The sequence below is a fragment of the Nansenia antarctica genome (assembly GCF_963989245.1).
Source record: "Nansenia antarctica genome assembly, chromosome: 11".
In the NCBI taxonomy this organism is placed as follows: Eukaryota; Metazoa; Chordata; class Actinopteri; order Argentiniformes; family Microstomatidae; genus Nansenia; species Nansenia antarctica.
In genome coordinates this window covers 6,337,781-6,350,735 of record NC_137681.1, presented here as the reverse complement: position 1 = coordinate 6,350,735, position 12,955 = coordinate 6,337,781, and the positions used below count along the sequence as shown (strand labels likewise).

The 12,955-nt window shown below is 41.8% G+C and overlaps 1 protein-coding gene across 1 annotated transcript in view; it reads left to right on the top strand.

The window, feature by feature from the left end:
* The window catches only part of LOC308167507 (zinc finger protein 385C-like), a gene marked incomplete at both ends in the record, with an annotated part of 38,569 nt that overhangs the window by 12,148 nt on the left and 13,466 nt on the right, over window positions 1-12,955 (top strand). The window contains 2 exons of the mRNA XM_080541924.1: window positions 10,181-10,380; window positions 11,521-11,628. Coding sequence (XP_080398050.1) covers window positions 10,181-10,380; window positions 11,521-11,628 — 308 coding nt within the window. The remainder of the gene's footprint in view (window positions 1-10,180; window positions 10,381-11,520; window positions 11,629-12,955) is intronic.

The following is a 12,955-nucleotide window of genomic DNA, read 5'->3' as shown; positions in this document are numbered from 1 at the left end:
TTACTTCAATAGGATGAACAGACAAGATACAGGACCACTAGGTTATCACACTGTAGACAACAACAGTGTTATTCACCCCCTCTGCACAATTCTCACATTCTGCTGCCTGTCTGACACTGAACAACATTTATTTCCTGTTTTTCTAACTACTCTAAACAGCCTTAATGAAAGAAACATTCTAAATATGTTGTGAAAATGTGAAAAATGTGCCGGGGGGATGAATGCTTTTTTTTTAAGCCACTGAATGTCAACTCATCCCCTGGGAACCATACCTATGTGTCCCTCTTCAGATTCAGATTCAGATTCAGATAACGTTTATTGCCATTATGCTTGACACATATAGGAATTTGTTTTGGCATTACAGTAGGTGCATTTATGCTTTTTTCACATGTATATGAACAAAAACAAATACAAATACAAATGCAAAAACAGGACAGACATTGCATGCAGGACAGTGCATTGGATAGTGCTATATATATATATATATATGTATATATATATATACTGTATATATATAAAGTGCAGTGCAGAGTTTTTCAGAGGTCCAGTGCATATTCAATCCCTGATAAGTGTACTACTACAGTATTATATGTAGTGTCGTTTTATTCAATTGTTCGAGTTCCAGCCTGTTGATTGCTATAGTCACATCTTGTATTTCTGTTGAACTATTTTAATATATTTCATGTACAGTAAGCCTTTACTGTCCTGTTTTAACTTTCAACTCAATACCTCTCCAGTAGGCCTATAGGTGTACATTGAACAATATCAGCTCGTAGCACAATGCAGTGATGGGAATGTTAATGTATCAGTGTACATGGTGGTATTCCTGAAGCCCCACCACACTAAGGGAAGATTAGGGACATCAAAGAGAAGCAGTTGGAGAGGAGATAGTAGCGCCGTAGTCGGCTTGTGCGGCGATGCTGCAGATGATTGTTTTTTTCCTCTCTTGCAAGTATCACTTTGAGGTTGTGACACTGGCACGCAGACTAGATAGAAGATCCTTGTTGACTGATGTGGCAAAGTGTGAAAACCCACGTGAGCCAACGGTGTGAGTGTTCTGTATGAGTGTTCTGTGTGAGTGTTCTGTGTGAGTGTTCTGTGTGAGTGTTCTGAGTGTTCTGTGTGAGTGTTCTGTGTGAGTGTTCTGTGTTCTGTGTGAGTGTTCTGTGTGAGTGTTCTGTGTGAGTGTTCTGTGTGAGTGTTCTGTGTGAGTGTTCTGTATTGTTCTGTGTGAGTGTTCTGAGTGTTCTGTGTGAGTGTTCTGTCCTCTGTATGGATATTGAACAGTTAAACAGCCTTCGCTTTCCATCCTACTTTAACTCTCCAGAAGACTTTCTGGTAACCGTTTCTATGACGTCCATATGCATAATGCTTTATACATGTAATCATGAATTAATTAATGATCTTTATTGTCATTGTACGGGTACAACGAAATTGAAATGCAATTTAGCACCCAGTCCTAACATAATAAAAAAAGGAATGAGACCTAAATAGACATAAATAGGGGGATATAAATAGTGGGATAAGTGATCGGTAGGAATCTGAGAATGTATCTATTATGTAAACGTATATACTTATATACACTATATGGCCTATTCACAGGGGGGTATACAGATAGGGGGGAGTTAGCATGTAATCATAATGCACTATGAGCAATAATGAAGTACAAATATAGTTATAGACACACAACGACTCGTATACAGTAAACTCACAATTATGCATGACAAAACTCCCAATGCATTATAAGAATAATCATAACCACGTATAACGTACATCATACATGTACTTATAATAGTGTTTCATAATTGCTGTTCACTTTCCCTCAAGGATCATAGAGCATTTATAACGACCAATCAGTGTGATGCATTTCTAACATCGTTGTCACTGAGCATCATTATTACCAAAGCATAATCATCGTTATGGTGTTATAACACATTAATTACATATTATATTATAAGCCACTACAAAGTAATCTTTGATTGCTTTAGGTAAAGTGATGAAACGCCTACAGCAGACTAAAGATAATAGAACCTAGTGATCATATTGAACGGATGAAGATAGGCCCGTAATGTACCAGCATACTTACCTCTCTCGTACATTTTCACACACCGTCTTATGTGGCACCTTCGGTGTGCAATCAAACACCCCCCCGAATGCCTGTGACACCCCCTTCTTCCCCTGGCTGCAGGGCCCGCCGCTACAGACACTGGCGGCCCCCATCAGTCATAGCAGAGTGGTGACAGCATGGGCTTGATTAGCTTGTCTGATAATGACACTGGGAGTTGGAGCACAGACAGGCATGTCTGATCACCCCTCGGGGACGTGCATATGTTACACCCACCAGCATGGCAGACACACAATGAGAGCTGAGAGAGTGGAGCTGAGAGAAATAACTACTATTATATACAGTACATACACCAAAAGACGTTGTTAAAAAGAGACTTTCTAAAAGGAAAGGAAGGAGGTCTTCTTGTCACCATTCTCCACCATTGCTGATACCGTACGTACGTAGCACGTTCTCAGCTGAATCTGTCTTTTAGTGCTAGCTCGAAAAGATGACAGGAGAGTGGTGCGAGTGTAGGAGTGAGGTTGTCATTAGAGAGCACTCCTACAGCCTCGATATGCACATCTCTCCTGTCAGCCAATCACAATGAGAGTGGCTGGGGAACAACAACCGGTAACAGGATGTTACTTTGCTAGTTTGAGGTGATTTGGCCACAAATGTTGAAATGTTGAGTATTACACAACATACAACCTGTCCTAGAATTTTGTTTTTGTTTTTCTTCCTACTGTCTCAATGAAGGAAAATATGCAGAATGTGGAATTACACTGTCCATAAACAAATAGTATAATGTGCAGTGTTTCTGGGTTGCGATGTATTCTACTGTGCAAGAAATACTGTGTAGCCTATTTGTGTATGTTTTTGTGTATCGTGTTTGTGTGTATTTTACAGGAATCCATACAGGTTCACAGAAAGATAGCATATATGGACATTTACTACTATTGAATACATCGGTGCACAATCAATCAGTCACTTTTGTGACTGTGGCTTTCAGAAAGACAGCATAGTGAACATTTAATTATGCAAGCTTTGAAAATCAACAACATTTCTATTTAATTTCTCTAAAGAGAGATCAGTCTAAATGTGTCATGGTGCTCTCTGTGGCATTTGCTCTGTCAAGACAGCTCGTGAGCTTAGAATTATAAGGTTCTATCTCCGTTTAGGGCAGTTCAGAGATATTGAGCGTCAACGTTTTTACATTCCATTATGTTTTATGAGATGGAACCTTCTATTTTATGAATTACTAACTCAAAAATGTCAACATTTTTCAAATAACACCACACAGGCATTAATAAACACCTAATGGATCAGATTATGTAAAAAAACTCAATTTTGAATACATTTTAGTAATTCATAAAATAGAAGGTTCCATCTCATAAAACATAATGGAATGTAAAAACTTTGACGCTCAATATCTCTGAACTACCCTAAACGGAGATAGAACCTTATCATTCTAAACGGAGATAGAACCTTCTCATTCTAAACGGAGATAGAACCTTATCATTCTAAACGGAGATAGAACCTTCTCATTCTAAACGGAGATAGAACCTTATCATTCTAACGTCACAAGCTCTCTTTCTGCCTCTTTCTCAGTAACATGTGTCGCAGGGCTCTGAAAGGCTTTGCCAGTGGATATATAAACCCCTGCACTGTGCTCTGAGTTAGAGCGTTAGCTCTGCTTCTCCTGAATGACTCTCCAAATCAAGCTGTGACCAAATGGTCTGCATTTAGCCGAAAAGTGGTTTAATCTATTTGGATGTCTTTCCTCCTGCCCGTGTTGCTGTCGAAGTCAGAATACTTGCTTCATTGACTTTGACGACTTCAATGACTTGCTTCATTGTAGCTTGCAAGATTCCAGATTGAGTGATTTGACTCTAAGTCCTATGCCGGGGTTGGACACCTGTTCTGAGGGAGTGTGAGGCTGTTTTTAATGAGTTTTTGCGCAGCTGAGAATCTGTCTCTTTCCCTTGTGATACAAGGAGACAGACGAAAACAAGCTCTCAGATTCTAACTAAAGGATGATTGTCCATTTCCCTAGGACATACACACACACACACACACACACACACACACACAGTCAGCCATCCACACACACACCCAGTCAGCCATCCATAGGATTCGCACATTGGTGTCTGCCAAAGTGCTGACTTGACAGATCATTTTTCATCCCACAGAATGCAGTGAAGAGCCTTGACATCGAAGGGGAAATTTCTAAATCTGTTCAAACATGCAGGCTTCCACAGAGGTGACATCCTCAAACCTGCTGACAGCACGCCTCAACAGTCTCTCTGACTTAGGATTCATGTAATACACTGTTCTATTCTATACAATACACCTTAGACAAATGCAGTTCCTATGCTGCTAAATAATGCTACTAATGATTATATTTGCTTTAAATATTGTTTTTAAGCCATTTTGTGTTAGTAGTGGCTACCGATATGAAGGCGTATTCTGATATTGTCCAATAATCCTTCAGTAGTTGCTTTGCTGCTACGTACTTATTCAACCAACTAACCAACTTCAACTACTAACTACTCGTTTCATTGAGTTGGTTTGGCCTTCAGCGGTGCAGCAGGTACATATAATGCATTTACTTTTTTTTAATTTAAATTTGTTTTTCAGATTTTATCCCTTTTTCACCCAATTTGGTATCCAATTGAACCCAACCTAGCATCCAACCCTGCCTATTGCGTAGGATCCGCCGCACGACCCCGTGGCCGGCAGTCCCAGAGGAGACCGCCAGGCAGACTAGCTGACTGGCTCCTCGAGCCCAGCACCGTTATTCCGGCACCCCGGGGGCGCTGTTGCGCGACGGATCTTTGTCCGGAAATATTCCTATACCGCCCTCGGGAGCGGCCGCTCAATATGCCGCTCCCTGTGTGTGCCCCGGCCATATCCGGGTCTGGCGAGCTGGGATTCGATCCCAGTCCCCGGTGGGCAGCTTGCACTAGTGGCTAGTGCTTAGACCGCTACACCACCGCGGGGCACTTGCATTTACTTTTTAAATATTCATGTGAGGTTAGCTTTGGATTGAATCCTACCGTGATATTTTGTAAAAAATAACAAATAAAACAGTCCCTACTTTTTGTCAAGGTTAGAGTTAGGTACAGTTTTACGATTGGTTAGAGTTAGGGGTATGAGTTGAGCTTAGAGATAGACATAACCAATGGTATCACCAACCCAGAGATTGGTCAGCAAAAAAGACATGGTTACAGTAAGGAATTGTTATGTTTAAGGTAAAGGTTTGGTTAGTTATACGTTGACGATTGGTTATAGTGAGGGTTAAGGTTATAATTAAAGTTAGGGATAGCATTACAGTCTAACTGGACAAGCAGCCTATGGGAATTCGAAAAACGTGATTGTATCTCTTGCCAGAGCCTTTTTTGTTTTGGTCTCTGCCCATGACCTCTTACTCTATTGCCCCATTCCAGCAAACACCTTTTTTTTTTTTACATTTTGTTACTACTTAGTAACAACCTATTGATATTGGTGGGGGCAATGTTGTCAGAAGGTAGTGTTACAAACCAGCCTACCATCAGACCTAAAACAGGCTAACTAGCAGCGTTCACTACCTGAGTGTGTGAGGACGGTATTAAGAGTGACATGGTAAATGGACTGCACTTATATAGCGCCTTTATCCAAAGCGCTTTACAACGACCTCTCATTCACCCATTCACACACACATTCACACACCAATGGCGGCAAGCTACCATGCAAGGCGCCGGCCCCGCTCACTGGGAGCAATTTGGGGTTCAGTGTCTTGCCCAAGGACACTTCGACATGTGGCCAGCCGGGACTTGAACCACCGATCTGCCAACCTTGCGATCATTAGACGGCGGCTCTACCTCCTTCTGCGCCACAGCCACCCCTACATGCACTCACCTGGGTGGTCCAACCTCTGCTCTCTGACCTGTCTGTCTTGACACTTCCTGGGTCAGGCAGATCCAGTATGTTTGTTCAGTTTTTACTGAGAAATAACGGGGGTTAAACTTTACAAAAGTTACCAGATACAAACTGTGTTGGCTGTGATTTCTATAAACAAAACACATATTACAGAAGACCCTTATCCCATAATAACGAGCCGAGTCTGGTTTTTAATGAACAGCTTTTAAAGCTAATGGCTGATTCATCCTGAATTGCCATCCTCCAAAGCTGTTAGAAGACACTTCAAACCGCTCTGCCTGCCACCCTCCCGTCCCTGCTCCAGCTCAGAGGAACGTTAACAGTCTGAATGCCTCTAATTGGGAAGTACGTGAGGTTGATAAAGACGCAGACGAACGTGCAATATGTTAGGTGGCACATAGGCCACGCGCCGTTCAATGGTGTGGTTGACCCAGCCGTGTCTCACAGATACAGATGGTGCTAGTTGGTTTTTTTGTTATTAGGTATTAACAGGTCCTCTCATTCAGGAAGTCTTACAGCTCTGCTATGCTGAATTCACCCATCAGTCTGTAATGCACCAAAACAGTGCTGTGTCGCTGTCTTTATCGACGGTTTAGAATGTGAAACTGCTCCAAGACACAGGTCCCATGATTTGTTAATAATGTGTTATCCGCTGTATAATGTCTGTATGTTCATGTAATGTTTATGTAAAATGACAAGCACCATTTACTCTTGTTTGCCGTTTGCGCTGGTCTGATTTGTTCCAGTTGCCGTGGTAAACAAACCTGTAAAAAGAGTCTGAGTACCAGCAGCACGGGCTCAGGGCTCCACCTAAAGACGGTGGCCTACTTTCCCTTGTCATGTTAATTGTGACAACAAATGCAAATATATTTGACAACAAACAAATATATATATCCACATGTTAAGTATGTCTTTGTTACAGCTTAAAATGGGAGTGTCATGACTTTTTATATCAAGATGTATATTCAAAACTGGCATTAAAAGTAAACAGGCTTTCACAGATGGCCCTGCTGGTTTACTGACTCTAGGACACCGGCAGTGGATTTGACCTTGAACAATTCAATCCATGTTTTAGGAAGCCGCTGTAAAGAAAATGTGCCCGAAATGAAAGAGTTTAAAATAGGACAGATTACCACAGGGAGCCTGAACTATACTAGATACTGCCTGCCCTGCAGGAGGGAAGACATTCTCACTAAGATGTTGGGTTGCTGGCTGCTTGCAGTAGAGAATTTGTCTATCGGTAGCCAAGTTGTAAATAAAAAACGATTTATTCAAGACCACACAGTACAGGAGGTGTTTTAACACTAGAACAACCGTGCCTTTTTTATACCTACTAAAAGATAAACTGCACATACTTACACAGAAAAACTGCAAAATAGCTTTATATTAGCTTATCCGGATGTCATTCTTGAAATGTAAGGACACTGGGTGGTAGAACGCACATATCTAGGAAAGGTCATGAAAGGAGGGTCCTGAAATTTGATAGAGTGCAAAGATATACATTTATTTTTACTCGCCGGGGTCAAAATGACCCCTCATGGCTGTTCTAGTGTGAAACCATCAAATCAAATAGGCTCTTCCGTCTATAGTGAAACTCCTTTTCCTCTGCGGTAGCTGGTAGTTCTTGTCTAATGGATGCTGCACCTCTTCATATCACCAATAGGCCTCTGCCCCGTTGTCTATACCAAGCAGAAAACGGCATCATCATTATTCCATAAGCACAGTACAGTAACTGCTTTTTATGTCTCGGCTAATGAAAACCTCCCTAATATCCCCGGTGCCCAGGGAAATGTACTGGGCTGGAAAATTAAGCTATACGTCCTCATTATCTGACCATATGCTTGGCGAGATTAGCAAGCGGCCGCGATTGACGAGTGACATATCGTTACAACAGTCGAAGGCGTCTTACGATGATTCACCCACCGTTTCAAATGTCAGAGTCCTTAATCCTGTCTGTGCAGACGTCCCAGTTTAATTGCACCATTTCTCAGTCATGATTCGGCATCGTTCATGCAAAGAGAGAGAGAGAAATGACTGGGGATGAGGTAATGGCTTTTCCATCGTTGATACTTCAGAGTGGATTGTGTTTCTCACGGGAATACTACAGCACCTCTGAGGATTTTCCTCTGGCGGTTGGACATAATGTTGGCGAGAGACATTCAGACGTTTCTGTTGTAATTGGAGGCGGACAAATAATGGCACAAACAGAGAGAACGAGGTGATGTGTCCTCCTGTGTGTTTGGCCCCAGGGCCAAGATGGCCGCCGCTCCAGGTGGTGAGAAGCAGCTGTTCTCTTCCTCCGGAGCTCCCTAGTGCCTTAGAAAGCACTCGGAAAACTCCTCAGCCTCGGCCAAAATGTAAAGGAGACATATGATTCGGTTGTTCTGTGGTTTGTTAGAATAACAAGAGCTACGAGATAGTATAAAGAGACTATTTACGGCCCACGTTCTTAGCTTGGAAGACCTTCCAGCAAGTTCCAGGCAAATCTCGATGATACAGAGCAGTGTTTCAAATACAGGAGTAGATGTAGATGCTCTGTTGGCTCTCAAAATGAATCTTAGATTATGAACTAGCTGTCATGTTGTCGGTTCAGGAGAAAAAGCCTCAGACAAGAGCTTTAATTCCTGATCCCATGCGGAACTCATATTTGCATTTTGTCTTAACTCATAATAGATTCTGCGAACACAGCATGTAACGGCTTAGTTTCCAAGTTTGTCACTTTGTCGTTATATGCTGTGTCATGTTTAATGTAAAGCTTGTTCTATTTGCATATCCTGAACTCATTACAATGTGGATTCTGAATGTAGTAATGTACTGAAATGACGACTTAAGCAATGAAAGAATAATCAAAAACGAAAGAATGAAAGAATATCAATTGATTGATTGACGTTTCAAAGCTCCAGCAAACACGAGATCTTCGAGACACTTTGAAAGGATTTGGGAATGCTTTTGTTACACTTTCAGCGTGAGTGAGTGAAAACAACAATGACTAACTGAGGAAGAGGATCCTGAGGGAAGGTGTCAGAGCTCTGGAATAACTCAAAATGTTCCTCTGAAGACCCATCATTCTTACTCCCGGCCATGAAAGGCCTCTTGCCTACTTGCCTCATCAAAAGAACCAATTTCTCTCTCTTTCACGATCACTGTGATGTTGAGTCACCCGAAGACTAATCCTAGAAATAGTCTGTGATTAAGCCTCTCCTTGAGTTTTCAGTTTGCCATAATCTCTTCGGCTCATAATCCTGTATCCCTCGCTTCTATGAAAAGAATCATTGCAGTTGTCTAGTTGCTCCCATCATCCATGACGATGATATCTTCCCTCAGTGAAATCCAAGTCAGTGTGGAGAGAGAGAGAGAGAGAGAGAGAGAGAGAGAGAGAGAGAGAGAGAGAGAGAGAGAGAAATTGTTAACCCTAATCAACCAGTTAGCAGCAAAGAGAGTGAAAAATACTACAAATGGGCTTGCTCACGACTGTGTTGACTGTTGGAGAGCCATATACAAATAAATCCTGTATCTAAAATGTCTGGTTTCTAATCATATCACACTATCACACTTCTAGCAGCTTTTAGCTATTAATGCAAACCGGTATAATTAATTTGAAAAGGCTTATTGTTTCTAAAAGCATATCTCTTGTAGCTAGGTATGCCTGATAACAATCACACCATTCTTCTCACAGCATTATCGGCGATACCAGTTGTTGTTCCATTTCTTACCCTGCTTCTTTTCGTGACTTAGTCCCTATAAGATAGATGAGATCAATTTCTGATTTGTGTGAGAGAGAGAGAGTCTGAAAGTCATACTGACAGGCAGATTAAGCACAGAGCTCCTAGACTCCCTCTGCTACTCTATCACACACTCAATCACACACACACACACACACACACACACACACACACACACACACACACACACACACACACAATTTTCATAAAAGTTCTCTTTTTGGGCCATCACCAGTTTGCATCCCTGTGTATAAGTGGTGTAACTAATAACTGTATGAAAAACATATTTTAGGATTGATTGAGGATTTTATTATCACCATTATTCATCTTAGGGGTGATGTTTTACCACCTATGAAAAGCAGTGGGAGTATGTTTTCTACCAACACATCTCCTTACCACTGAAGACCATAACCCTAAACCACACAGACCTGCGTGCGTAAGAGCACAAGGAAATGAAAGTAGATCCTTGTGTGTCCTCTGTCTGACTCTCCAGGTACCCTGTCCCAGGTCAACCCCCTGCTGGCCTCCCTGTCCCTCCCAGGGCGACCCCTCCTGTCCCTCCCAGGGCGACCCCTCCAGCCCCTCCCAGGGCGACCCCTCCAGCCCCTCCAGCCCCAGCTGCACCTGGAACACTTCCTGCCCCTGCGCGTCAGTGGATCCACCCCGCTCAGCCTCTTCCCTAACTTCAACACGGTGAGACGCTCAAATGAGAGACACACACACACAAGCACACACACAAACACACACACACACAAACAAACTTTACTTTACTTACTTACTTACTTGCGCATTATAGCACATTATATGTCTTGTTATAAGCATGTATGACAGTATTATAATGTCTTATATTCTCTATAATGATCGTGAGCTATTATTAGCCATCTTTCCTCCATTGAACATTTTTTATTTTACAGTAGATAGACATATTACAATAAATTATAGACATACATGCCTATAATGAATTATAATGTGTTATATGTGTGTGCCTCATATAAATTGTTCCCCATAATATTTCCAATAGATGTATTATTATTCTGGCTAAAATTGTCGTAGATCAGAAACAACATTGTTTTTCATCTCCAAAAGTTGACTTGATGAAGTGATACAGTGTCACTGGTGTAGGCCTGTAACAGTGTGTACTTAACAACTCCACACGTACTGTATCTGGCCACTCACCATCATATCATCATATCATCATCATCAGAACATCAACATGTTCCAGTCAGGAGAAGGCGATGTTATAGCACATTCAGATAGAGATGGAATGCCCGTAGGTCATAGGTCATAATGGTTCATTGTCTGGAATAAAAGAATACAATTTAAACTGCAGTGTTCTAAATATTGCACCCAAAGCAGCTCCACCATATTCTGTAGCAACAGAGGGCTGATAAACGGTGGATTAGTTCAGATGGTCTAGTACAGTGGTACACAAGTTCAGTGACACTTTGTATGATGGTTTTCTGGGGTCTGACATTCCTGGAACAATAAATGATACAAATGGATCAATCTAGGGAGTTCAGTATAATTCAACCTGATTAAATGCATGAAAATCTAGCCAATCAGGACAAGTCTAAGAGGCAATAACATATGAAAACTGTGTGCATACTTTTGAATGTGTTGAATGTGCAAGGCACTCTTTTACTCTCTCCTCAAAAGGTTGTCAATGTAAATAAGAATTTATTCTCGGTCTTACTAGATAAAATAAAGGTGAAATAAAACATCTTGTCTGTGCAACACAACCGTGTTTGTTTTTTCTGAGATGTGAGTGTGTGGTGGCGGGGTGTGTGAGTAATGTGCTGTGTTTGTTGTTGTTGGTGTTTTGTTCGGCACCAGATGGACCCGGTCCAGAAGGCAGTCATCAACCACACGTTCGGCGTGGCCCAGCCCAAGAAGAAACAGATCATCTCCTGCAACATCTGCCACCTCCGCTTCAACTCCACTGTAAGTCAGCTCTGCTAGGCTCAGTCTGGTCCCCGCGACAGGACCATCTATCATCCTCCATCATAGGGAGTGCGTGGTTGCGTGCGTGCGTGCGTACATGTGTCGTGTGCGTGTGTGTGTCTGCGTTTAGTAATAATGTTCAATGTTCAGTAATACAAGTGTGTGCATGTGGACAAGCTTTTTTTTTGTGTTTGTGTTTGTGTGTGTGTGTGTGTGTGTGTGTGTGTGTGTTTACTCCGGTTCATGTATCACTGTGTGTTTGTTGTTCACTTATCAGGTGACTGTCAAAAGACAGAGGTTGCCACCCCGCCTATCTTTGCAGGTGTCTCAAATCCCCTCATATAAGATCTACAATACACACACACACACACACACACACACACATACACACACACATATACACACACACACACACATACACACATACTCACACAAAGTGAGCACACAAAAGCACATGGACAAAGAAATAATTGCATCTTTGGCGGCTCAAGATCAATGGATAGAGCAGATGGTTGATGTAAGAACCATGAGACTATTTAACACGTCGTGAGACTCTTTCCTTTCCTATTTTCTTTTGATTTAGACACCTCTCTTCTGGGTAAAAGCAGAATTACCTGATAGGATGAAGTTACACAAGTCAGTTAGACACGAGCCAGCTAATGTCAGTTTTGTGCTAAAGGGCAACTTTCTACCCAGAGGAAGAATTATACATGAGAAATACTTAATTATATCAAGCCTATTACCTTCAAGTCAATCAGCAGGCTTGAATACCATACGTTTTTATTCAAGATGCTTTTCCCATCTGACAATACCCAATTCACAGAAGAAATCAGTTATCAACCAATAGGTTTTTTTAGTATTACTCAGAATTTACATATATTCATTGGGGTTTCATTCCCGTGGCTATCTATAATTTGCATTTATATAGTTAGGGGAAAACTAGCCAAATTAGATTTTTTTTTCTGTATTAACTTGACTGACCCTCTGCCCCCCCCTCTCTCTCTCTCTCTCTCTCTCTCTCTCTCTCTCTCTCTCTCTCTCTCTCTCTCTCTCTCTCTCTCTCTCTCTCTCTCTCTCTCTCTCTCTCTCTCTCTCTCTCTCTCTCTCTCTCTCTCTCTCTCTCTCTCTCTCTCTCTCTCTCTCTCTCTAGCCCAGTTTACCATGTCCAGTTCACCATGAATGTTTGGATATGTTCAATGTAATATGAATATGTTATTTTCTGCCCATATTTTTTCCGCAAAAACCCATGGACGACCACACTGCTAAACTTTGAGAGTGTCTTAAAAGCCCGATGGTTAGCTAACGTTAGCTAACGTCTTCTCTCCCC